This window comes from Coturnix japonica, chromosome 19, assembly GCF_054131305.1.
Source record: "Coturnix japonica strain WE chromosome 19, WE-NBRP24, whole genome shotgun sequence".
Taxonomy (NCBI): Eukaryota; Metazoa; Chordata; class Aves; order Galliformes; family Phasianidae; genus Coturnix; species Coturnix japonica.
The window spans coordinates 11,298,424-11,325,885 of record NC_140681.1 but is presented as its reverse complement, the minus strand read 5'-3'; the positions used below and the strand labels follow the sequence as shown (position 1 = coordinate 11,325,885).

Genomic DNA, 27,462 nt, shown 5'->3' with positions numbered 1-27,462 from the left:
CTTTGCAAGCAAAGCTGTCGCATCACAGATCTCTTGGGATTTTTCTTTTGCACCTCCCTTTCCCCTAAAAATTGCACTAGGGAAACAACAACAACAAAAAAACCCCACAAAAAGGAGTAACAGAATAACGAGGCCACTCGGCTTTTTCAGCACGCCTCCAAACCAACCACAGGACAAAGGCACAAGAAATCACCTCGGCTTATTGAATGCAAAACCTCATTCAGTGCAACCCCCAACACACCTCCAGAGTGGGATGGTTGTGCTTTTCCCTTCTCCTGTCTCTTGTTTATGGTGGCTTCTACACCCCAAATCCCACAAACTACACTGTTTTTTTTTCCCCTCCAACTTGCCTTTTTTTTTCCTATTCGTTTATTTCCACGAGCTTTCTACTTATGAGAAGAAATCACATCTAAGAAATCACATCATTTCTAAGGACAGAGTAATTGCAGTATTTACTTAAAACACAACACAGATTCTAATTAAGGGGGGGATGGAGCTACTTGTGATCAGCAGAAGGAGACAAAACCTTCCTGAGACTGAAGCCCTGTGTGCTGAGCAGCTCCAGGCTCCACGGGCACCTTCTGTTAGCAAAGACCTTCAGCTGGAAAAGGGATCTTGTAGAATCATAGAACGGCCTGGTTTGAAAAGGCCCACAGTGCTCACCCAGCTCCAACCCCCTGCTGTGTGCAGGGTCACCAACCAGCAGCACAGGCTGCCCAGAGCCACATCCAGCCTTGAATGCCTGCAGGGATGGGGCACCCACAGCGTCCTTGGGCTGTTCCAGTGCATCACTGTGTGTTACCTGTTGGTGACAGGGCAGGTGGCAGCGGGATGCTGAGCTGTGTGCGCTGCTTTGTAAGGCTCAAAACTGTCATAGGAACAGTCGAGTTCTGCAAACTGATCATGTGCATTTTAATGGAGCTCTTTCGAGGAAGGTGCCGTTTGGACTCTGTCGCAATACGAACTAAAGAGAGGTAATTAAAAAACACAACGGAGCTGAAAGACGTTTCAGCTCTCATTAATTGGGTTCAAGGTATTATTGAGGGTAATGGGGGATGAAACGGAGGGGGGGGGGTGGGAAACACGTGCAGGGACATCTGTGTGCTCCACAATGATGATGTGTGAGCACTGATAAAGCACTGATAAGGCTCAAAGCTCAGCACCAGCACAGCCCCAATGCGGCCATGTACTATGATACAGGGTGTGCTGCCACCCAGGGCTGATCCCTGGGTCACACATGGCCCCATTCCGGACCATCACCCGCTGCTGGGTCAACATGGAGGGCAGCACAGCCTGTATGTGCCCACACCCTACAGCTGCCCTGGCCCCATGTGCCCCCACCCGGCCCTAAGGGCTCCGTTGTACGAAGCGGCCCGTCACAGCTGGGCTCAGCCCGGCGGACCCCGCTGGAGGACCGACCCCCCGCTCATCCCCCATTGCCGTCCCGTCGTGCCCCGCGCCGCCGCAGCCGTGCAGAGCGCCCCCTCCCTCCCCTCTCTCACTTCCGGTGTCCGGCAGTGCCGCTGTTGGCGCCCCCGCTCCCCCGGCTCAAGGTGGGGGCGGGAGGGGGAGCGGGGGGCGGGGCTATGGGCGGGGCTTAGGGAGACCCGCGCGGTGCGGCAGCCAATGGCAGCGCTCCTAGAGGCGAAAAGGGGCGGGGCTAGCTGCCGGCACGCGCCGCGCGGCACCGCCCCCCCCACCCTCCGCGCGCCCGAGGGAGCGGCGGGAGCGCGCCCGGCTGCCCCCCCCCCTTCCTTCCCCCCCCCCCCTTTTCCCTCACTCCCTCATCCGACTTCACCCCCCTCACCCCCCCTCCCCCTTCCCCTTCCCTCCCGCCGGGGGGAGGCTGAGGCGCGGAGTGACCGAGGGAGCGCGGCCGCTCCTTCCTCCTCCTCCTCCTCCTTCTCCTCTCCATGGGGCCCAGGTAAGCGCGCGCCCCGCCCTGAGGCGATGGGGGCCGTCATGGCCGCCCCCCCCTCAGCGGGCGACCCGCTTCCCCCCCCCCCTTATTCCTCCCTGTTCCCACCGTTATCCCCATCGCAGCGCTCCATCGCCATCGATCCGTACGGGGATGGGGGGGGTTCACCTCAGGGGGTCACTGCGGGGAAGGGGGGGGGGGGGGTCCACACTCATGGGGTGCGGGGTGGGGGGGGCAGGGTTTAACCCCCCGTCCCTCCCCCTCTCCCTCCTCCCACCCTCCTCCTCCTCCCGCCCCCCCCTCCCACAACCCCCCCCCCCCCTCCCCGTAACCTCCAAAAGGGGAATTTTCCAGCTGGTAATTTCTGCTGCGTCAACACCCGCCCGGCTCGAGGCAGCGCGGCTCGGTGCGGTGCGGGGGGGCACACACACATACACTCACACACATACACACACACACACACACACACACACACACACACATACACACACACACACTCAGTCACTCACTCTCCCGGCCGCCCCGTTGTCCCGTTTGGGCCCCGCCGCCCCCGGAGCCGCCACAAGTTGGAGCGAGAGTTTGTCGGGAGCCCCCAAGTGCTGCTCGGAGGGATGAGGTAACGGTGCTGCGGGGCTCCCTGCGGCCCTCCGCTTCTCCTTGCCCCCTTTTCCCCCCCCCCTTTCCCCCCTCCTCTTTTTCCCCCTTTTCCCCCCCGCTTTTTTTTTTCTTCCACCCCCTTTTTTCACGTTTTCTCCCCTTCCCCCCCCTGTTTTTATTTTATTTATTATTGCTTTACCTCCATCCAGCCCCGTTTTGGTTTATTGTCTCCCCCTAAAGCCCGGCTCGCAGCGCCTCCATTTTAATTGCGGGCTGACATGGGGGAAGTGACCCTCTTTTAGAGATAATGACAACACGCAATAATAACAACACCCTTAATGGGGGATAAAACAACCAAACCCCAAAGGCGATCCCCGCTCCTATAAGGGCTGTGGGTGCCCCCGTGGGGCTGTAACAAGTGCAGTGCCCTCTGCTTTGCCCCCACACCGCACAAAGTGCCCCTCGGGCGTTATAACCCCTTTGTGTCAATGCCCCATTGACAGCTGTAGGGCCGGGAGGAACCCTGTGGCTCAGCGCTGTATCTTTGGGGGTCTCACCTGATGACGGGAGGACGAACAAAGGGGCACTTGAACAGTTGGGGATGGATTCCCGACGCTGTTTGTGCGGTGGCTGCGATGCACTTGGCACGCCGGGCATTGTTTGCGGCGGTGCCGGCTGGGAGGTGCGTGCTTTGCAGGCAGCACCTGCACTCGAGTTGGTGCCTTTCGGTGTCACTTTGATCCGATCCGGGGCCGGGTCCCGGCTCTGAACTCCATAAAGTATTCATTATTCATTATAAGTGCGGTGCTGCGCTCGGAGCTGCTCTGCTGTTCGTGTGTTGCGTGTATCTCCCATAAAGGTGATGGGGGGACGAGGCTTTTCCTTTTATTTCCCCATGCGGAGCTGATGTTGCCCAGGATGGATGAACTCACAGCTCTCCATACCCACACCTTTCTTTCTATGTCTCTTACAGCAGCTTTGAATTGCAAACAAATAACTACTTTCCCATGGCAATCCCACCCGATCCCATTCCCTCGCTGTTTGTCAAGTTGTGTGTTGGGAAATCCTTAATGCTGGGGTGGGGGAAAGAAACAAAACCTGACGGAGGGTGGGGTGGATCATTAGTCACAGTGTGCAGGGCTGGATTGTCACTTTCTGCTGCTGTTTTGGGGACCGGCAGAGCTCACAGCATCTCTCTTATGGGGTCGAGTTGGTTGTAGCACAGCATTAGTAAAAACCCCCCAGTGAGGATATTGGGATTGTTCTGATGCTGAGCGGTTATTTATACGTGTTAAAAGCTGCTGCATTCTATAGCACTCAGGATTCAGGCTTTGAAAACATGACCTGTACACGGGGCTCTTGGAGGAGGAAAATGGGCCACTTTTTCCCCGTGGTCTTTGTTTTCTGGGACAGCAGAGGAGATGTTCTTTGTGACAGGGGTTGGGTTTTTCTATCTGCTTTTCCTCTGAGCTCTTCCAGTTCAGCACCCCCAGCTCTGCAGAGCAATGAGAGCTCTGTTACCTGCTGTCAGCCCGGCTGCTTCGCTCCCTTTGCTCCTTAACCAAACCTTCATGCCTGCGCTCTCCTCTCGCTCTGATCATTTCTTTGCAGATCTGTTTAGTTCCTGACTGAAGTTTCCTGTCCTGCAGCACTGGCTGACACCCACCAGCGGGACCGCAGCACATCAGCCTTTCCCTGCACTCTTTCCCTTTCTGTGCTGCTCTCAGTGCCTGTCCGAGCGCTCCGTAACGCTCTGTGGACTCTACTTAAGTTGATTCAATGCATTCATGGTTGTTGAAAGCTTAATTATTTTATTTGCTCCTGTTCAAAGGGTGTTTTCTAACTTAATGCCAAACAAAGAGAGGGAGCGACCTGCAGCTGTTGTGCTCATCCTGTGCACACACTGTGATTCCCAGCAGGTTGTGTCCATTGTGCAGAGCAGCGGATGCTTTGTATCAGGGGGTTAATACCATGTTTGCTGTGTGTTGCACTTGGTTTACTCCTGCCTGAGTCAGCACACGGCTCACCTGTATTGTTTGCATGAGATATTTGGGACTTCTATTGTCCAGAAGGTGAAAGGTGTTGGGAGATGGAGCTGGAGGGGGTTAGAATTCTACTTTATTCCTTCAGAACATCCCTTTATTCCTCCCTCTTGTTTTCCCCAGGTGGCACCTTTGCATTACAGCCCCTTTCCCTGAACTGCTGTCGGATTTTCCTCCTTTTTATCTGCCTTCCTCTTGGGACCCATCCCATCCCATGGCTGCCTGTGGAGTGCTGGGCTCCATCAGCTGCTCCTGAGGAGCAGGGATGCCTTGTTCGCTCCCCTCTCCTAGAACACTATGTAGTGTACTGATGAAACATCACAGATATGCTAAAGATGCTCTTTGTAAACGCAGTGCAGCCTGAGGTTCTCACTGCACCTCCTTACAAATGAGCAGCCATTCCCTGAGCAGCTCCTTCAGCTTTCTTTCCTTCCCGTATACTCAAGAAACATCAGGTTGTGCTTTGGCCGCTGATGAAGCGTTGGTGCTGAGTGCCTCCCGTGCACTGCGCAGGCAGGTCATGGTCCTGGACAGCAATTCTAATGAGATGGAAAGGTGTTCCACTGGGCGGTGTTGGGTTGCAGGGAGGTGAGGACACACACAGGCATTATTGGAGCTGTGTAGCTTTGCAGGTAGGTGAGAGCCAACCCCTCTGCAGCCTGACTGCGAGGGAATCATCCTGCGCTAGATTGCTTTACATTGGATATTGCCTGTGTTTGCTTTATGGCGAAGCTGAGGTGGGGTCTTCTGTAAAGCAAGGAGGACACGAAGCCTCAAGAAATATTCTACAGACACAGCCATTGGCTTATGTGTGGATTAAAATAAACTTAGTAACAAGAATGTCGGAGCGCATGCCAAGAACTTAGCTGCTTAAGAACCCTACTTAGAAAAGTGAGCGGGGTTTTACACATTAAGGAATATGTTTATACCTGTGTCCGCTTCAATCCCCAGCTACCTTCCATCATTTTGATCTCCTTCTTGTATCCAAAATCCCTGTTCCACCCCAGCTGCTTCTCCCTCTTGTGTTTCTCAACTTACGGTTAATATTTCAGGATGAAGATGTTAACAAAACTGACACCTTTTATACTGATATACCACTGGAGGAAATGCCTTTCTCACCAGTGCTCTGAAACACAAGAATCAATAGTCTGTGTTGGCTATTAGAGCTTAAAATACTCAAACCTGACACCAACTAATTAAACGCTGATAAAAGAGGTAATCAGGATACAGTGCTCCTAAAGTCCTGCTCTACAGTGCAGGAGGATGAGGTGCTGCCAAAGCACAAGAGCAGCTTACAGGCTTCATTCTGACTGCTGTGTGTCTCTCCTGCCTTCATTCCTCTTCTGGGTTTGATCAGCTGTTATGGGATGGGGGAAAAGAAGGATCAGATTGGCACTACTAAGTTCGAAGGGATGCCTGTCCAAGGCACTGAGTGCTGTACTAGGAACTACAGACATGAAGGAAGCAGAGCACCACATGTGTTGTCTGCTATTGTGGTCCCAGATCCTGTGTCTCTATTCTCTCCTTTAGGTGCCCTTTCCCTCAGCCTCCCCCTATAATTCCTTTTTAAAATCACCCTGTGATTTTTCCTCCTTGCCCTCCACCCTTGGTACGTTCCGGGTTTGGGAGTTTTAGCAGAGATCCCCATGTGAAAAAGCCAAAAACCCAACGAAAGCATTTTGGGGGAAGCTCCCAGCAGGGTAATTCCCACCATGACGTGCCTTAACCTTCTTTCTCACTGGTGCTTTTTATGTTGGGTTTTGGGTAACAGAGGCACAGATGTTGAAGTCTTTCGCTTTGGTTATTTTTGTGGCTGCATTGTGAGCTCAGCTCTTGCAGGAGTCAGTGGCACTGGGACAGGTAAGCTCAGTTGGTCCAGCTGTTGGGCTCTCTTTAATGCTGACAGAGGATCAGACAGCTGAATTCTCATCTCTCTGGAGTCATGGGACCTCTTGAACCTTCTCAGTGCTTGCTTTGCCATTGGCTGTTCTGTGCTGTGCCCCACACGGATGGAGATGGAGGGACAGAGCTGGATGAGGAGAAGCACGTGGATATTTCCACCCTGCATTTCCTCTGTGCCTCACTGCTGTGCAGAGAGGTGTGCACACGGTGCCCTTTCAGAAAGGTGCATCCTGTTGCATTAGCTGACAGTTGGGACGCGTTCCTTCTGGCTGCATTGCTTTCCTGGTGGGCACATGCATCTTTTTCGACGCCTTTGTGGGTTTTCTTCAGAACGTTTGACTGTCTGTAAAGAGGAAGAGGCAGCTGTGTGCTGCCCTGTGGCTCAGGCACGGCATTGCCTTTTGGAGGCTGTGATTCAGCAGAGATGAGCAGGAATAGAATTTGGATGTCTCCATTCTGTACAACGCAGGCAGGGTTTCCTTGTAACCTCAGGCAAATAGTTTGGTTTTGGGGTGTCGGTGAGAATGACTGTAACGGTGAGGTTGGGTTAATATTAAACCCGTGTGAAGGGTGTGTGTTGCAGGAGTCGTATCAACGCTAATTATATCTTTATGGTGCTAATTAGAACATGCAACGCTGATAGGAGATCTTCAAGCAGCTTCAACAAGTGTAGTTTTCTGTTGAGTGTTCCTCAGAGCACTTCGGTCTGGAAGCGTGGCCAGAAGCTGTCAGTTAAAATCTGGTGTTAAACTCTGACTTAATGCAAGGGAAGGGCTAACTCGCTTTCCATGCATGTAGTCATAGCAGTATTTCAGAATATTCCACATTTGAGCTGGGAAATAGTCTCGTAAGCATTGAGTTGTTTCACCTGTTGCTTGTGATTAAGTGACAGTTATTTTTTTGCTTCAACTTCATGTAGATTTTCACCTTTCCTTCCTGTTCTTTCCATTCCCAAACGCAGGACATCTGAAGAACCTCGTGGAGCTCCTTCCCACCTTCCTTCCCTCACCAAACCATGCACGATGCAGCTGTGAAACATCGAGGCGCTTTGCTTCGCTAACAGAAAGCATTCAAATACTGGTAAGTTCAGAGCATCCAAAGACATTGTCATGTGGTGATGGAAAGAGAGTATCCAGAGGGTGTCTTGTTAGTAAAGCTTCCAGGTGTTCAATAAAATTTAGTGGAAAAGCTTTCTTCGTTTCTGTTTTCTGATGTTTTCTTTGTGATGATTTGGGGTTGTTTTGTCTCATAACCTGGAATGGCATCAGCCATAGGAACTGTCCCTCCCGTGTTCCAAGAGGAATATCCTGAGCATCCCTTTGCAAACACAGGCTTTGTCAGGAGCTCTACTGGCAACTTTTAGCCCCAGTATTTTACAGGTCAGATAAGGTGAATTGGTGCCCTTTGGGCCACAGATGTCTCTTTGAAAAGTCATTAAAGTGAGAATGTTTTCAAAAGCTACCAAACAGGAAACACTGTTGTTTCGTGGGTCTGTTTGAAGTTTCAGTATCCAAAGTTAGGTTATTTTTTCCCATACTTATAAGAAGTAACTTGCTGACACTATTGCAAGAAGGTAACCTGGCTTTAATTACCTTTCTTGTGTAGATATGCTTTGAGTCATCATCTTTCTGTTCATTAGATCATACATAGATCTTTTACGTATAAGTTTGGAGGGGAAGGACTTCAGCCTGTACTGCTGCTGTTCAGTGATGTTGTCATTCAATGCTAAGAACATGTGGTTTTGTCTTTTATTAAAGCTCTGTCATTCTACAAGAGTTCACCCCAGTGCTGTTGGAAGGCCAAGAGCAGGGCACTGCTGTGCTGCCCTCGGACTGTTGATGTCCTCAGCTGCTGCAGGAGAAGCACCAGAGCTGGAACCCAGTTTGTTACTGGTAAGCAGTAATTGGGGCTTTTTTCTGTTTGTTTTTGCTTCTTATTTCTTTTTAAATTGAAGTTTCTCTTAGAAGGCCACTAAAACTCTTTTCGCTGACTGTTAAGAACACTGCAGAGAAACCAACATGTCTGGTGGCTTTTTTTTTTCCCTGAGTTCTGCTTTCTAATTGCTCTCCTTCCAAACTGAGGAGGCTGACAGTTTTTCCCCAGCTTTCATTTTCCTGTGAAGTTCTTCATGCACTGTCAGAGTTGATGAAGGTTAATAAATGAATTTCTCTAAGCTACCCTTGGAAGTCCCATCGTCCTGCTGTGTTTCTGTACCCGCAGGTTCTGCAGGCTGGAGCTGACCCAGCAGCCTCAAGTCAGTGGTCTGACAGGTCCCAGCCACACACACCACTGTCTGAAAGCTGTGAAGTGGGATGTGAAATGTTTAATGATAGCTCTGTTGTTTTTGTGTTCTGCTTACCAGGGTTAGGGTTAGGTTTTGCTTCTGGTTCTTGTTCAGGTTGCAGAAGCCAAGCTGTAACAGCTGAATGAAGAGCTGGTAGCATGCAGCTTTCTGAACATCCTTATTCCTCTTGCTGAAACTGGCCCTCCTCTAGTTCCTAGTTGCATTTAGATCTCTGTATTTTCACAGCAAAAGCAATTGTAGCCTGATGGTGTGGTCTTAAACATATTGTATGTCCTGACAAGCTCTATATCCAGACAGGTGGAGTGAAATCCCTTTAATCCACCAACACTTAGCAGGGAGTGAGCTCTTGGCTGTGTGCTGCAGCTGCTGGAGTGCAGTGTTGGAGCTCTGCTCGTGGGCTCCTGGGCATTACCTGCTGAAGACATGCCAAGTGGAACTGCTGATATGAGTGGCACTGGCTTCAGTCATACAATCATAGAACAGTTTAGGTTGGGAGGGACCTTTAAGACAATCCAGTTCCAACCCCCTGCAATAGTCAGGAACACTCCGTGTAGGCCAAATTGCTCAAAGTCCCATTCAGCTTGGCCTAGAATATGGGTGTTTTAGTGAATCTCCATCAGGCAGATGGAGCAACAGTCAATGAGAATTGAAGGGGCTTAAATCTCCTGATAAAAATGCACCTAGGCAATGCAGCTGTGGGGTTGGTGGTGGCAGTGAGGTGTCTTGTGCTTGCTTTTTTCTTTGTTTTGTTTAAGTTCACTGAAAAACATATGACTGGCTTCACAACATACTGGTTTCTTGAATCAAAGTAGAAGAATTTCTCTTGTGGCAGCTGTTCACTTTCATAAGCTGTGACTTCCACCTACTTTGAATAAAACCAAAACACAAATACAGTTTTGGAGAAAGCAGTATAAGGAAATGAAAAGTATCCTAGTAGCTGTGTGCACTTCTTCAAAGGCCCTTGTGAGGCGACCCTTCAGCTGGGAGCTGTGCATTCGAAAAGCTCAAGTGGTGTCTTTGCAGGGAATCACCACCCGTTGATGTCCCAGTTCTTCCATTCTCTCTCTCATTTGGAAGGATATTCCAAGTACAGGCACTGTCCTTTTCAGTTGTTAAGGTTACATTGTGATTTTGTTCTTTTCTTTTTTCCCTTCAGCACAGGGTGTGTGGGTAGGAGGAATCCCCTGTATTTCTGTTGTCTTTAAACGGGTAAAAGTGAAACTTGTGCATACAGAGAACCTTGTGTGAGGGGGAGCGTCAGTCCAATCTCACCTTGCAGAGCTCTTTTGGAGAGGAATTTAAACAATGTTGGAATGTCTTGGGAGTGGAGATATGGAGACGACATGGGGAAGCAGCCATGGGGTGCATTTGTTTTTGTTTTCTTGGTGGTGGGCTTTCTTTTGTATCATAAACCATCCGAGTGAATTTTGGTTCCTCTTTAATCTGTTTTTCCTTTTGTCTGGAGACAAATGGGGGAGGAAACAGCACATTTTTGGTGACATTCCAGCTGGCCTATTTTCCCCAGGGAGCACGGATTGCCCGGTGGAGGTGTGTGCTGCTTGGTGCTCCCTAACCAGAGCCCTCTGTGCTAAGGGTGGAAGCTTACATTAAGAAAATGGCACCAGGCTAAATGCCACAGGGTTCCAGTTTTGAGAGACAGCAAGAAGTCTTTTCCTCTTGTACGGGGCCCTCAGCAGATGAGGAAGAACTGTAGTCCATTTCTGCTGCTGTTTTCTGTCGGAGTGAAGGGAATGAAGCTCTTTGGAGTTTATTTTTGTCCCCACCGTTTCCCAAGGGATGGGATGGTGGAGCCTTTCATCTGTGTGCTGCGTTTCTTCTCTGTGGCTCTTGCTCAAAATTGAAATAATTTGCTGAGTTTAAGACACTACTCGTTTGAACCCCTTAATTGAGAGATTTTGGTCGGGGGATTTATTCCAGGTATGTATGCAGAGAGGTTGGCTGTGTAAGCATTACTGGCTCCTCTTTTTGCCGGAGGTGAAATTCACTTTAAGTGACTATTCTGTTTACTCAGGCTGTTATTATGCCATCAAGTGATATTTTCGTGTACAAACAACTGTACTGCTAATGCAAAATAAACACTTTCCGTAAACGGTGCATTTGTACAGCTAGGTTCGTTCGAGTTGGGGTTAAAATGTGTATAAATTCTTAATGCTTGCTTTAAGACCAGAGCTTTGACAACACGAGAAACAAAAAGCTGCCCTGTATCTTGGCAGAAGTTGGCAGGAAGGTGATGATTAAATCTCGCTGGTTCTTTTTGCTCTTACATGCAAGCACTGTTTGTTTAGGGATGATTTTTCTGCTTATTTCTAGGAAAGCAATGGAATTATGGTACTATCTGTAAACTGACTTATGGAGAAAGCCTGCTCTCAAACCATTTATTTAGTGGCAAATCTACAGATGAGCTCTTACGGTTCATTGGCTTCTTGGAAAGCTGTGTTGGGCCGTGTGCTGTCACCAGGGGCCCAAGCCAAAAGAATTTCAGTACATGTTCAGCTTTGAGATCCTTCAGTGCATTAAAGAGACCAATGATGAAGTAAAAAACAGCATTGATCTTTGGGGTCCGTCTCTAGTAATCTCAGTGGTGTCTATGCTGCATTCCCACCAGGATGCGGAGGGGCTCTGCCTTTCTGAAGAAATCCTTCCACTGTATCTTGTAAGTGGAGATAAACATTTTTACCAAGAAAAGGAGGGGGAAAAAAGCCCGACACCAGCCAAGAGGCCACAAAACAGCGTGTGAAATTGGAACAGAAGAGCGCAGGGTTTTGAAGCTTCCTGAATTTTTAACTACTAGCAAATTGCCTTAAATTTAACTTGGATTAATTCCCTGGTGCTCCTTGACATTAAACGGATGTTCTCGTTTGACATGGGTAGACAGAAAACTAATTAATTCCTCTGAATTTGAGGCATATTTAATTTTCTCCCCCGAAGACCTTTCATTTAAAAGGTACAAGGCTGTGACAAATGTTGGGTGGGGGATGATGTGTGCAGGGGGCAGACCTTTAGCCAGGGAAGGACCAAGACATCCCCAGTAACAATTGCTGCCATGGTAGATGTAGGCACTCTTGTCCTCAGTCTAATCAATAATACTCAACATCTTTGCTTGCACACTTGGAAATGCTGTCACAAAACCTCCTCCCAGTGGATGGCTGCTGCTCTTTGTGATGGGTGTCTTCCCCATTCGTCTCTCTTTATACTTAAGTACTTTGAAACAAAGCTGTCATCATTTGCACAGGGCGATGAATCTTTGCATTACTTTAACATGCATTATTGTATTCTTTATATTCTAGAACATCATCAGATGGCTTTGCTTTCCTGTCCAGAAGGCACCTCCTCCTCTTGTCCCCAGCCCTTAGGGATGTGGGCATGCACAGGGCTGCGTGGCTGCAGGGTGTCTGCTGTCAGCAGGCAGGAGAGGAGCCAGGGAGGAATCTTGCAGGGTTTTTTATTATTTTTTCTTCTGTGGTTAGTAGAAAAATCTCTTGATAGGAAATTAAGTCAGAGGGAAGCTATTTCATAAACAAGCTAGCAAGTGCTTCATCCGTCAGAAGCGGTGGATTAGTCAGTCTGCTGCTCAGACTGCTCTGCTCTAAACTGAAGGTAGAAGAAGACAAATGCCTAATCCAGGTTGTTGGAGTAGGCAGCATTAACAGAGAATGAGGTGCATCTGAAATAGGTCTCTACCAACAGCAAGGGGAGCCCAGCCACACACTGAGCTAAGCTCAACGAACATCTAAAGTGACAAAGAAAGAAAATGTTGAGGAATGGGGGTAATTTCTAGCTGCAGGACATTAAGGAAGAAATCCAGGAGAAGCTGTTGTTGCATAAAAGCACAGTGAAGATATTGACAAGTATTCCTGATGCTAATCTGTATTGAATTGAGGAGGGGAAAGTTACCTTGCAGGAGACAATTCTTTTTTCCGAGCAGATCTGGGGAGATGTTATCTTGTAGCCTGGATTTTGATACCTGTAAAGGAAGAGCAAAAGGAAGTGCCAGATCTGGAGCCTTGTGATCATTGCATGGCTGTGTTGTGAGATGTCTTGCATCTCCTTCAGCATCACGTGGCTACTGCAGCTGGTGGAGGCAGGATTGATGATGGACAACTCACTTGATCTTGCGTGGCAATTCATATTTCCTGAGGGAGCTAAGCCAATTCTTCAGCTCCTAAAAGTAGATGCAGCAGTGGTTTCTGGAGTAAAGACAAAACTGAACTGTCATTGCCTTAATAGGTGGTTCTCCCAAAGCTGAAGATGGCTGTGAAGCCTTCAGTGCATGGGTTAGAGAGTGTCTATGCTGCCTGGGTCTGACAGAGTCTTTCTAGGCCTTTAAAGGCCATTTTACAGATGGGTTCTTCATGTTCTTGCTCCTCAACTCTGACTCTTGGTTGTCTATTCATTGAGATAGAGGTGGCTGGAGCTGAATCCTCAGGTAGGACTCTGTGTCACATATGTAGTGGCATTTGGATAGTGTAGGGCTATGCTGCTGTTGACCACCTTCACATGAAGACAAGCTTTCTTTTGAGCTTGATTCTACAGAAGAGCTGCACGGGGTTAAAGCACACGAACCTCAGTTCTGCCTGTTCGTGTTGCAGGGAGGAGGTTGGCTTCTGGAGGTGGTATTAATAGCACAGGCAGGAGCATGATCTTAGGTATCTGTGTTCCCTGGTGCTGGAAACCCTCCTGCACACATCAGTGAATGTTCCCAGTCGTGGCTGCCCTAGGCCTTTCCTTCTGCTGCTGGTTGCTTTGAAGAGATGGGGACTGAAGGTGGATTTGATCTGGATGCGTGTTGAAAAGTTGCTGTGAGCTCGCTCAGCCTTGTTGGTAGCACTTATATTTAACCACATACCCTTTGGGACTCGGGGATTTTGTTTTTAGCAGCAATCACCAGTATCCTGAATCCAGGATTTGCCTGCCCATGGTGACACTCCCAGCGCTCACATGTATTACAGAGATGTGGGCCTCAATATCAGCTTCACAGCTGGAGCTTCTTATGTCGGGACAAATTCAAGGTTTTGGAGGAAGGGAAGAGTTCTCCCTTGCACTGTAGGGCTGGAGCACCTCTCTTATGAAGAATAGCTATGAATTATAGCATGTTTTTACCCAGCATCTTTGGCTGGCTGAGAAAACTTGGGGATGTAAAGCCAGGGAAACAACAGGTTTTACTGCAAGGTTGAAAAGGTTGTGCTTATAAGTAGTTGGGATGCACCTGCTAACAAATGTGGTACGGATTGGGATTGATCTGAGCTTGTTTGGATGTTGTTACACAGTTGTTTCCTTCTCCATGCAGGACTTGTGGAAGAGGAAACACAAAGACTTCCAGATGAATAACAGAAAGGAAGATATGGAGATTGCCTCCCACTACCGGCACCTGCTTCGGGAGCTGAACGAGCAGCGGCAGCACGGCATCCTTTGTGACGTCTGCATCATTGTGGAGGGGAAGATCTTCAAGGCTCACAAAAACGTTCTGCTCGGGAGCAGTCGCTACTTCAAAACGCTGTACTGCCAGGTACAGAAAACCTCCGACCAGGCCACGGTCACCCACTTAGACATTGTCACTGCACAAGGCTTTAAGGCAATCATTGACTTCATGTATTCTGCACACCTAGCGCTGACCAGCAGGAATGTCATCGAGGTGATGTCGGCTGCCAGCTATCTGCAGATGACGGATATCGTGCAGGCCTGCCACAACTTCATCAAGGCAGCTCTGGACATAAGCATCAAGTCAGATGCCTCGGATGACCTTGTGGACTATGAGCTGGGAGCCCCCTCCAGCAGCAGCACGGACGCTCTGATCTCGGCGGTGGTGGCTGGCAGGAGCATTTCGCCCTGGCTGGCTCGGAGGACGAGTCCAGCAAACTCTTCAGGAGATTCTGCTATCGCCAGCTGCCACGAAGGGGGGAGCAGTTACGGGAAGGAGGATCCAGAACCAAAAACTGACAGCCACGAAGATGTTTCATCCCAGTCTCTTTGGTCTAGTGACATGGGCTATGGGTCGTTACGTATTAAAGAGGAACAGGTTTCTCCCTCTCATTATGGAGGGAGTGAACTGCATTCTGCCAAGGATAGTGCAATACAGAACGCTTTCTCAGAGCAAGGAGTGGGGGATGGCTGGCAGCCCACAGGGCGCAGGAAGAACAGGAAAAATAAAGAAACTGTGCGTCACATTACACAGCAAGTAGAGGATGACAGCAGGGCAAGTTCTCCAATGCCATCTTTTTTACCTGCCTCAGGGTGGCCGTACAGCAGTCGAGACCCAAGTAAGTCATTCTGCTTTCATGGCTGACATGAGAAAAGTTAATTGCATCTGTTTATGGTACAGTCTTCACAACTGTGGGCAATTAATGGATCCAGGGCTGCTGGTGATGTTGGGTTTGGTGTTTTTTCCCTAAGGACTTTAAAGAGTGTGTGGCATTGAGCTCCCTCAGGCCGACTTGAGAAATTCAGCCTGTGATAGGGGTTAGCCTACACTTCATTGCATACTGGAATCCAAGAGGGGTAGGTGAGATTGTATATATGCCTCTGTTCTCAAATTCAGGTGAAAAAAAAGAAATATAAACAGTAGTGAAAGTCTGAATAGTCTTTATGGGCTGAAAAAGGATGTGTAAGTTGCTTGCATACCAAAGTTTGACTGTGGCTTTCATTGGCATTTAAATGAATGGGTAACCCTGCAAATATTGTCAGAAGTACTACATTTTACAGTTATCTACTGCAGTAAGCTTGCATGTAATTATTCTAATTGGCTGATGATAAAATCTTAACAACTTCAGTTAGAAGAAAAATGTGAGATAGCTGAAGATAACGGTGATTTGTGATGGATCCTGGCTTTGCAGTGCATGTGTTCCGGGGTTGTTTGAAGCAAAGGCTCGATATGGAGTGCCTGGAATGCCATTGGCACTTTCATTTTCACTGCATCCCTTAAAACCAACTCAAACACTTGTAGTTCTGTGAGGTGTGTGGGTTTGGGACAGGTATTTGAGGCAAACAGGAAACAACTGCAGCACTGGTCTTAGCAAGCTGCTTAGAAATGGAATGTTCTTCAAGTTGTGCTTTTGAAAGGAGTGCCAAGAGTAGGAGATTGTGTTACTAGAAGCTGAATGATGTCTACATTGTTAATGTCCTAATTGTGAGGGAATTGAGCAGAAGTGCCCTTTTCTTTACAGCTGTTTGCAGATGAAAGTGCAGCTCCTGGTGTTGACTCAGTGTGATGCTGAGCCAGCGTGGTAACGGGCACAGCCCAAGAGGCTGTTGCAAATCTTGTCCTAAATGCAGTTTCCAATGAGAGAGGTGTTTGTGAAGATGGAAAAGGGCGAGTTGAGCGCTGGTGGCTGGGGGAATTGTTTCAATATTCCACTCGTCCTGATTGAGCAAAGGGAAAAACTGAATGTGAGGTGAGCGGAGCACCAGGACTGAGGCAGCACAGGGCTGTGTGTGTTGGCAGCACGTGGGCACTGCTCTGAGAGCAGCTCTGTGAAATGGCCCTGCTGAGCCTCAGCTCCTGGTGTTCCATTTATTCATCAGCCTGGGAAGTGAGCAGCAGAGATGGAATTCTTCCTGTGTGAGCGGCTGAAGGGTGAGAAGAAGTGTGCAAAGAACAAAAGTGTCCCTGCTGCCCCTGACACTGCTGTCCCATTGCCTCTCTCCAGGCAGGAGGGTCTTTGGGTCTGCTGAACACCACAGGAGTGTTCCCCATCTCCAGCAGGTGGAGGCAGCCCTCCTGCAGTCTGCTCTCTGCAGTTGCAGAGCTGCTGGGTCCCACCCAGGTGCTTGTTGGTTCTTTTCTCTCCAAAGCAGCCAAGGTAGCATACCTCCACATAGCTCCACACTTAGCTCCAAGACATGAGGGAAAAATGGCATGTTTTTGGTGTAAAAACAGTTAATGACAGCTGTCTGTGCTGTGTCACTACCATGGGGGATGTGTGCTTTGCTCTTGAAATTTCATCTTAAGGTTGTGTTTGAATTTGGTAGTGTTGGGCTTTGCTCTGTAAGGCAGATTGCAGCACCCTGCAGTTAGAAGCGTTCCCAGCCACGTTGCACAGAGCAGAGACAAAAGGGTGCCCCTGTGCTGAGGAAGTGGGTGCAGAATGCTCTTTCATGAGTATGCTAAGAAAAAAGTTACCTCAAACTGTGTCCTTTGAAGCTCCTTTATCTTTCTGGATCTATATGGTTATTTTAAGATGCTGCTTGTGAGATCTGCTAGCTCTGCATACGGGATAGCCTGGGTACCCTTTGCAAATGCTGTCTTGCTGGAGGACTAGCACAGACCTTCTGGCAGCACGAAGCTAATTCAGGAGAGTTAATCAAACTACAGTGTTAGCATCTTCCTCCTGACATTGTGCCAGATAACCTCTTAGTCCTCCTTGCAAGCAGCCCCACATTTCAGCAGGATGCAGGCAGTGTTTTGGAAGGTGGATCTTGCAAATGACAGGGGCATCACACTCTGAATTCAGCGAGGGACAGCAGCTGTAAGGGAGCACTTTGTGATACCATACAGGGAAGTTCACTGCAGCCACTGAAACTTTGCTTTGGAGACAGCTGCCCGCTCATTTCCACTCAGTGCTGGGGCTTGTTGTGCTGGTATCACATCTAGAGGGCCTGGCTGAAGGGCTGGTGGTGTTTCCAAAGCTCTCACTAGCAGAGCTGCTTTTGCCTTTCTGTATAATGGAAAGCACTGTCACTTGTGGGGTGTCTCTTGAATACTTCATTGATGGTTTTATTAACGTGTTACTTCAAGTGCAGTCGCTGTGAATCAGGATTAGATTTCTAAGGAAGGACTCCCACGCATCTTCTGAGTGTTTGCACCCTAAAGCTGTAAGTGATTTTATTCTTTTTTTGTGCCAATTGACTGTGAAACGATGTTAATTAATCTCCAAACAGAACAGTCATTTTTAAAGACGCTGCAGCTTGGGAACTTCTCCCTTTACTTGGTTTAAATGCAGTGAAAATGCTTATTTGTTCTGTAAGAAGAGCTTTACATTACCCATACTGGTGACCTTCATGGCAGGGGTGGACAGGGCTTCATCTTCTGACCTCACAGGGATCCAGGTCTGATGTTTCTCATCCAAGTCTTTGATTCTGCCCAGGTTACCTCTGTCTTGGAGGTGATGCACTGATCCCAGCACAGAGCAGGGATCTTCTGTTGCTGTGGGACATCAGGGGATGCTCCAGTGGGACAACAGTCCGATCACCTGCCCAGAGTGTGATGATGTGTTCATCTGGAGTGATGGGAGTCTGCAGAATGGGAAAGCTTTTCTCCTTTGGCAGTGTTCACATTATTCTTGGGGTCTTGGCTGTGTGTATGTGCACTGAGTACCTTTAGACAGTACGAGTGGTGTTGCTTATGCTGCGCTGCTTGGCAGGTGTTCTAGTCGTGTGATGGAATAAGGGTCTGAAATCCTGTGAGCAGGGGAAGAACTCAGTGTGGTGTTGGTACCTGGGGTTCGGCTGTTCAGTTCAGTTATTAGAGTGCAGCTTTCATGGCGATAACAGTTCCGAGCTCTGTTATTAAAGGGTTTGGTTGGGTTGTTTTCAAATCTGGAGACCAAAGTCAGTGCTTTTCAGCCCGGAATCTTACCCATGGCTACACCCTGGCTGCAAAATGGTTCCACCCTGCACAGCTTTAGCTCTGAGCTGTGTCCATTTCCTCTCCCCACCCCACTCTCCACATTCCCTGTGCTCCAGAGCCCTCCTCCTCCTCTTCCTCCTCCCCCCAGTCACAGCCCTGATCCCATTAATCTGCTTTAACTCCCGAGATCCAAGGCGCTTCCCCTCTGCTGAGTGCCCTTCTCTCTATTTTCTGTTCCCTGTACCAGGATTAGACCAACAGCCTCCTCACAGCTCTACTGCTTTACCCTTCTTTACTGCAATTCCCAGCAATGAGAAATGAAAGGTTGAGCATTTTGGATCCCACTTTGTGATCATGTGTCTTTCACTTTTGCCTTCGCAGCCTTTGTGTTCGCAGGGAGGAGGGATTCCTTCTTTAGATGCAGCAAACCAAAAATGCAAACTAATATTGCCGTATTGGTCTCAGCTTTGATTGTGGTCTGGGAGGAGATTTCTTATAGGCACTTGTTTCAAAAGATTAATACTTTTTCTGAAAGATTTGGAAGTGACAATTACTTGGCATGCTGTCACATGCGAGGACCACTTCAGTATTCAATAGCTATAGTTTCAGAAAGAATTAACTCACCCCATGTAACCATTTCCATCATTCCAGAGGTGATATATTTTTTAAGGCCCACAGATAAATGCAAGGGGTTTCCCAGCTGCTATTTGCCTGCAGCCCATTGCTTTGAAGGCAACAAAGCTGCAGATACAGTGATGCCTTTAGAATGCATTGATGCAAAGTCAGGTCCTGCTTCTGCAAAGGGGAAAAGCATTGCACCTTAGAACCTCTGTATCTCTGTAATTCCTGAATTGTGACTCTGGGGCTTCCTTGGAACATGATGAGCATTAAATCCATGTGTGCACTGCTATGTTAGTACAAGTGCTGCCGATCACAGCTGTGGGTCGTGGCGTCATTTCTCTCTGTAAACATTGCCTGAGAGCACTGGGCTTTGTCTGACAGACAGCCCGTTGTGACAGCGTGGTGAAGGATGGTTCTTGGGCACGGGGCTGGCAGAAATAGAAACTCGAGGGATATTTTTAGCAGCTGTAGAAAGATGGTCGTCTTACTGATGGCCCAGGCATCGTGTTGTCTTTGCTCAGAAGGAAAAGGCCAGGAAACAAAAGACCTTTTCCTTCTCGGAGTTTACAAATGGTTTGTGTCATTTTGCACATGAGGAGATCAAGCTGCATCTTCCTAAATGTGGGCAAGAAATGTCATTCCTGAAGTTCGAGATGTCAGAGGTTTGTCTGGATGCTCCATACAGACCCATGGGACAGCTCAGAGCATCATCATTGATTGCACCCAGCTTTTCTCTCAGGTCAGCCCTTAACAGCAGGAGGAGTTAATGGCCAGCACAGGAAAGCTGAGTTTCAATGGCTCCGCTTTCCCTTCGAGCTCTATTTCCACCCCCATGCTCTCCTGCAGTTGTTCTGGTGGAAGTGCCTGTGCAACCACAAAGTGAACCAGATTGGGGAACTGATCCGGGATTAAAAATAAACTTTTTTTTTTGTGATAAGCCAGGCTATTTTTAATGGCCATCATTTCCCGTCTCAGTTTCGCTTTGCAACTATGCAAATAGTTGAATACAACTGAAGGAGCAGCAGAGGGATGCAGGAATGAGCGTCTGGGGCGGGGGAAGCTGCTGTTGGCATCTCTTCCCTCGCATCCCTCTGCCCTTTCTGCTTGTCACACTATGAAGGAAGCAGTGACATTTGCCACCCACCCCTCAAGCCATCCAGCTGTGTCAGAGCCCCCAGGGACAGCACAGTGTTGATTGCAGGTGGTTCCAAGCCTGTGTCCTGTGGTAATGGAGGACTTGGTAGCATGGAGCAAACCCTCAGCATGCTGTAGGATGGCACCAGACGGCAAGGAATGATTTTTTGGAACACAACAGTGCCAGAAACAGCATGGATTCAACAAGGACAAATGCAAAGTCCTGTGCATGGCACAGAATAACCCCGTGCATCAGCACAGGTTGGCAGCCAACGAGCAAGAGAGCAGCTTTGCACAAAATGTGTTCTGGTGGTGCAAGCTGAGCAGGAGATGTGTGCCTGGCAGCCAGGGAGTGCACGTGTCTGGGCTGTGCAGTGAGGAGTGGGGAAGGGAGAGCAGACCTGAGGTTGAGGGCCCTGCCTGGCCATGACCTGCTGCAGGACTATGGAGACCACAGGGATGGGTTGGGGTTGGGGATGGAGAGCACTGCTGGTCATCTGTCTGCAGGCAGAACCTTCACAGGAGACCTTAAATACTGAGAAAGCAGTAGCTGAAGCTCCATAAGCCAACAGAGAGGTCATCTGTTTTACTTCATCAGGATCAATGGGCATGCCAGGAGTAACCTGTCTGTCAGTATGTTGTTAGTGCCACCAGTGTGGGAGCAAAGGGAGGAAGGAACCGGTCTTTTTCTCTTAAAATAGCAAGCTTAATTATCTGATGGAAGTCATTTGCAGCATTTATGCTTGACCCACTGTGAATAATTGGGTAACTTACATTGTTGTAACTGAACTTAATCTGTATAAAATATTCTTGTATTTAATACACAAAGCATCTTCTGTACTATTTCACCTTCAGCAGCCTTCATTTCGCTGCAAGAGAAAACAATGGGGAATGTTGAATCATTGAACAGAATCATTGGGGTTGGAAAAGAGCCTCATCCTGCCCCACTGTGCCCATGGATTGCCACATCTCTATAGAGCCTGGATGCCTCCAGGGTGGTGATGGGCTGATAGTTGGTCTTGATCTTGGAGGTCTTGTCCTTGATTCTATGAGATGGAGGCGTTCTTCTGTGCATGACTGTAAAGTGGTGGAGTAGAATATGGCCTCTTGCATTGTGAGGCTGGAAGGAAAGAAGTCCATTTAGGACTTGCAGCCTGGCAGAGTATTTCCTAGCTCAAGTCAAGGAACTGCTGCCTTCAGCAGATCTGCTATTGGTACATTGCATCACCTTGGTTTCCTCTGCAGCCCTTCCCCAGGAGCCCCATGCAGAGCTACTTCACTTGTGAAGCACTTCACTACAGCTTGGTTTCAAAGCTGAAAGCTACCTGAGGCTGAATCCCTTACAGTGACAACCTTGATGCTGATGCGCTATAGTTGGTAGGCTGCTGGCTTGGCTTTGTTTTTCTGATGCCTGCATTTGTGACAAGATCTGAGCTTATGTATCTTTCAAGTAACATCTCTTCTTTCTGAATGGCAGTAGTGGTGACCAAGTGTGGGTTTCTGTACTCAGGCTTCCAATGATCCTTTTTATCTTAGATTTTTGTGTGTAAATATGAGCTTTCCAAGCTAATATCAAAGTTTCAGGGATGCCTTTTTGGCTTTTTTAAAACCAAATCAGTGAATTATTAATCCAAGTCAACAGACTCATAAAGCTTTTCTAAAGCTTCAACGCTACGGAAAGCAGGCTGCTGTAAGAGAATAACTACCAAATAATTAATTGCTAAGGAGACTAATGAGCTCAGCACTAATCCCAGGGCAGCTCTGGGGCTGGGGGTGGATCAGAGGCATGGCCAAGGGCTGGGAGCTGCAGTGCTGCGGGTGCATGCTGTCCAGGTCCTGGTTTGTGTGCTTCTGCAGAGCTCCAGGACATGGCTGGATTGCTGGGCAAGGACAGATGCCTTTGATTCATGTCATTCTTTGGTTCAATCCCATTAAAAAGAGCTGCATCCCAAAGAGAAGTGGTGTAGGAATCTTGGGGAGAGGAACTTGATGACTTTTTGGGTTTGGGTGTACAGAGAGTCCTTTGGTGCTTATGTCACTAAGTGGATATTGGTTTTGCCTTAACGTGTATTTGATTAGGATACTGCAGCTATAAATACTGTGAGCTCCAAAGCCTCTATTTCACCACCTGCCTCTAATCTTGGCTTTTGAGGAACGTTTAATGCATTGTTGTGGTTACAATTAATCTGTGTGTGTTTTAGCAATTAGTGTCCGTGTGCAGCCAACAGCGGCACGTCGTTTAATGTCCATGGGCAGCTCTGAGATGGGATGGGAGGAGGGGAGGGATCTGCTGCCCATGGGGTTGGCAAACACCTGGATGGGGCTCCTGCAGCTGTCCCTGCTTCAGCTGGGACGTGTTCCTGTTTCAGTGCACTTTGATTTGCTTTCTTCACCCTCTGTTGGAGCAGCTGTTGTGTTTTAAATTCTCGTAACTTCCCTTTATGTGGAAATGTTTGGAAAACAAACTTCATTATCTTGTAGGAGAAACGCGTGTACCTGTTAAGGCTGTGCTCAGTTGCAGAGGTAGAATGGGATACGTACCCATAAATAAAAGTCAAAACGTGGGCTAGGAGGGAATAATGCTGATAGCACGTGATTAGGAAAACCAGACACGGGTGGAGGAAGGTGCTCTGCTTCTGCACGTACCAGGCAGAGGAACTGCAGTGCTCGAAGCTCCCCATGAATGGGACAGCAGCCTTTTTTGGTAGGGAGCTTTTTGGTTTGTGAAGATTACAGATACAGAAAAGAGTTCCTTCACATCAACAATCACACTTAACCTATCACAGGCTGTTTGCTGATGGTGTTCAGTACTTTCAGTGGGGGGTCACAGTGTGGTTGGGGGTCACAGATGGACGTCAGGTGTACACAGTGCATCCTGCTCATGGCATTTCTCCTTGCACAGGTGCTGATGTGACGGCGGCGGAGCCCAGCAGCTCAGACAGCCGGGGGGAACGGCCAGACCTGTTTGCACACACTGAGGAGCAGCTGCTGGGTGCTGGGGAGGGCAGCTACCTGCCACAGCCCCCCCTGGACAGGGAGGATGCTCTGCAAGCTGCCGCCGTCGCCAACCTGCGTGCAGCACTCATAAGCAAGAACAGCTTGCTGTCGCTGAAGGCCGACGTGCTGGGCGACGACAGCTCCCTGCTCTTCGAGTACTTACCCAAAGGCACGCACTCTCTCTCTCGTAAGTTTGTGGGTTTGTGTTGTTTGTTTATTGGTGCTTGAAGTGGAAGCGTTGGCGAGAAGAACAAACAACACGGGTCGCTGTCCTGTTTGTTACTGCTGTTGTGTTCGCATCCGGTACTGAGCTCTGCTTAATCGCACTTGCCGTGAGATTTGGAAGCCTGTGTCTGGTATTGATCCAGCTTGAATGCTGACTGCTGACTCTGTGAGAGGAAGGCATGTGGGGCGTGCGTGGAGCTCCTGTTGTCAAACGTCTGTTGTTCTTGTTTGCAAAACCCTGGTTACCAGCAAAGCGCAAAGTGCTGGGGTCCTTCTGTAGCTGGAAATGGTTCGAATCCCAAACTGACTCGTGTTGAGAGAGGATTGTTGCTCCTGTTCTCATAAAAGCAGCTCTGGTTTTGTGGATCACGCAGTCCTTCCTTTCTGCTGTTTATGGCTGGACCTGTAAGTGATGAGCAGCCACTTGTGCATGAGTGGCTCTGTGGGTGATTTGTTGGGGACAGCCGACTTGTACCAGTCTGTGCTCAGTGCATCTCTTGGTGTACTTCTGTGTTTTCTTCGTCTCTATTGTAAAGTAGGTTGATTCTCTACTGCACAAAGAAAGAGAAGGTATTAATGCTCTATTTTAATGATGCTTTCTGAAGATAGGATGTGATTTAACACAGTGAGCTGTGAGTGCCTGAGTACTATCTGTTAGTTTCCAGCAGAAAAAGTGTTTTAATCTATACAGAGAAAATGGACCAATTAAATGGCATGAAAATTCACTTCAGATATCTGTTGTATTTTGACTTTCCTCAATGACAAAGCAAAGGATAACTTCCAATGATTTCTTGGGTGTACAATGAAGGGAAATAACTGGACTACACGATGTCAGTGTTGGAGCCTCTTTTCCTTTCCCGTATCTGAATTTAGAAAGAAAATAAAGGTTTTTTTTACCTTATTGTGCTGTTTAAATATCTGCGGGTAATTGCTAACACAACATTCCTGTTATTCCTGCAGTAGTTCAGTGACTGTCTCCAATTAAGCCAGATGCAGAGTGTTGCAGGTAGGCTGCTGCTGGGCGTCCTGTGGGCTGGTGGTGGGGTTGTGCAGAGTGTGGCTGCTGTAGGGCTGCTGTGATCGATGCTGGGGGCTGTGATTGATGGCAGCTGAAATCAGTGGCTTCGTCTTCTGTCATGTTGAAGTGGAGTGATAATGGGACCATTCTCCATCTGTCATCTTGCTTTTGGTTGGAGCGTTTTAGGTTTTCCTTCAAAGCTGAAGGACTGCTTGGCTGAAAGATAAATGAGTGCAAACCAGTCATGCAAACCAGACATAACTTTGGATGAGAAAGTTAGAGATTCCCTCACCAGCTGAGGAGTGGGGTTCTGGTGCAGGCACAGGGTAGGCAGGAAACCAGCTGGGTCTGCAACAGAGCTGGATGGGTTTAGCAGTGTGGGGAACCCCGACGGACTCAGGAGCGTCCCCTTCACTCTGTGGTTTCTGGTCCCTTTATTGGTACTTGGATTCTGTTCACCTCAGCTTTAATTATCTTTCTGTAAGTGAATTGCTTAAGACAAAGGGATGATTTGCTGGCTGTGTCTGCAGCTCTACGGCAGCAGTCGATATGGCTGCGGCTGGTTCAGGGCTTTGTTTGTATTACTTACATTATTCAGATCACAGACATCTACTTCTTTTAATCACTTGAAGTTATTCTGATGCCACTGTCTTGTTTTTAAGCGGTCCTTCTTGAATACGATATGACAGTAAAGGAAATGCTGAGAGTGTAGGGATCCTAAAACACCGTCTGGGTTGGTGCTTGCTTTGTGGGTGTTTCTGGTGCTTTTTGTCCAACACAATTTGAGGATATTGAGTCATATGGGTTCTACCCTCCCAAAGAAAAAGGGAGGGGGAACAGGAGCACGACGACTGAGGTTCTTTTTAAATACCCAAACCATCACTGTATGTGGCCATCGTCATCTGTCTGATTAGAAAAGCAAGCACACCAATCTCCAGAGCTTTTAAGTGATTAATCTCTCCTGAGTTAAAAAAAAAAATACCCTATTTCTGATCTTAACTGCTCTCACTGCGTTGTCTTTGTGTTTTCCTATGACGCAGTGAGGAGCTGACTCATGCAGTGGCTTGAACACTGGTTTTTCTTTTCTAGAGGAACAGCCTCAGTTGTGGTGCAGCCCAGAGGAGCACACGATGCACACTGAACCTGCTGATGGGCCGTTCCTAAGGGGGCATCAATCTCAAAGTTACTCCATACATTTCAAGTTTGAATTTTACTTCCACGTAGTTCACACTGCTGTAAAAGTTAATAGAGGATATCCCAAGGTTTTCATTTTACTTTTCCTAATTCACTGTATATTGTTCTGATATATGAGGTGTGAAATTACTTAACATTCAGTAAATGGAAAATGAGGCACAGGATGTGAGGAGCGATTTTTGTCTGCATCAAAAGGAACGTCACTGTACTGCTGTGCTACAGCCAGGCTGAAGTACAGTGTTTCTGAAGCCAACCAACTCAAACTGGCTTAAAAGCAGGAGGGAAAGTTCCTGTATCTTGTTGTCTGGATGGATGGATGGATGGATGGATGGATGGATGGATGGATGGATGGATGGATGGATGTGTGGTTGGGTTGGCTGGGTTGATGGACGGATGGTTGGGTGGCTGGTAGGGTGACTGGATGGATGGCTGCATGAATGGCTGTGTGGCTGGCTGGCTGGATGGTTGGGTGAATGGCTGGGTAGGTGGCTGAGTGGCTCTCTGTGATGTTCATGACACATGCTTGAGATTGACTGCTGCTGTGCAGTCAAAAACGTGAGCATAGAGGTTTTGGAGAAAGAAATGTGAGTTATTTATGGGCAGCACCGATGTCTTCTTGGGTACTGCTAATTACTGAGCCTGCATGGCTTGGTTTGGGGCTGTTCTTCTGATATGAGGTTCAGCTTTCCCCTTCTTTACATGGTTTTGGGGCTGTTGGTTATTCTTTGCCACTTTCCAGCTTTAGCAGTGCTGGAGCTCCTTGGTGGGACAGTGCTGAACTTTGGTAGCGTTGTTACGTGTAGTTACAGCACGGCTACAAAATCTCCAAGGCTTTAGTTGGATGCTTTTAGATGTTTTTGCCAAGTATAATCCAAAGAATGAGAATTTTAATACACTTTAGGGAATAAGTTGGTTAATTTACATCTTTGTTTTCTCTTTATTCTTAGTTTTGTTTTTTTTCTTCTAAAAGGAAGCGTTTCAGATTGGGGGTGGTTGGGTTGGGCTGCCCCAAGGAGCAGCTCCCACCCTACACTGCACTGCTGCTTTGTGGGTCTAAGTTTGGCTTTTCCTGTTTACCCTTTTGCAACTGAAACTGTTTATAGAAGCAATTCCTATGGAGCTTGTTGTGCGAGCGATTGCATGGCACACAGAGCTCTTTTCTTTTGGGCAAACCAGCTAATGCTTTATTTTTAGTTAGCAGTTCATCGGAGCCAATAATTTATACTTGCACGTTGTGTTAAAGGAATACATTTTGCACAGCGGTCGGTTTCCCAGCTGGGAATTAAAGGTATTTGCTTTGGTGTGGAATTTTAGAATGGGGGGGAAAACAAGATTTAGGGGAGAATGGGTGTAATTGTAGATGAGATGTGATAACCTTTCCTCTCTGTTTCCCACAGCACCATGCTGTCCAGCTGCCAGGGAACGCTGTGCTCACATAACACTGCTAACCCAGTGCATCCCTGTGCAGAGCTGGCAAAAGGGAAGCGCTTCATTCCCTATTTAAAAGTGAAAATACTTTGCATTAAAATTCAACGAATGGAGATTTCTTAGGGAAAATGGTTTCTCACCGTACTGATCAGAATGGGACAAAACAAAGGGTGGGTTGTTCGTATGGGTTTCTCCTCTTGTCTTATTAGTGAAACCCAAATAAACATCAATGATTGCTTGAAAAATCACGCTGCTGCCATTGAGTTGTGTTGTTTGAGAGCTGATTTATTTAATAATAATAATAAAGTTTGGGATCGTTCAGATTTAGAAACCTTTGTGCAGTTTCACTTGAATGCCACGTTGTGACCCAGCTCAGGGCATTGTGTTCCAGCACAGCTTCGGCTCTGCTGTTCAGTGCTGCATTAAGGAGTGCAACTCTTGTGTGCACAAAAGTTCTGTTTGTACACTTCTGTATTCGAAATGAAGAGCCTTTATGGC

At 48.0% G+C, this 27,462-nt stretch overlaps 1 protein-coding gene across 18 annotated transcripts in view; it reads left to right on the top strand.

The window, feature by feature from the left end:
• The first annotated feature begins 1,848 nt into the window (after window positions 1–1,848).
• The window catches only part of ZBTB46 (zinc finger and BTB domain containing 46), a 34,612-nt gene continuing 8,998 nt past the window's right edge, over window positions 1,849–27,462 (top strand). For 7 of the 18 annotated variants that reach the window (XR_014936016.1, XR_014936017.1, XR_014936014.1 and 4 more), the window contains exons 1-5: window positions 1,849–1,924; window positions 7,421–7,539; window positions 8,217–8,351; window positions 14,073–15,042; window positions 23,005–23,286. Coding sequence is in view for 15 of the 18 variants with exons in the window: in XM_085520478.1 (XP_085376604.1) it covers window positions 8,298–8,351; window positions 14,073–15,042; window positions 23,005–23,286 (1,306 nt within the window). In the remaining 3 variants the exon portion in view is untranslated. Of the gene's footprint in view, window positions 1,925–2,395; window positions 2,535–3,018; window positions 3,198–7,420; window positions 7,540–8,216; window positions 8,352–14,072; window positions 15,043–23,004; window positions 23,287–25,431; window positions 25,696–27,462 lie in introns of those variants that run through there. The other 11 variants (XM_085520479.1, XM_085520473.1, XM_085520472.1 and 8 more) reach the window with 7 other exon arrangements.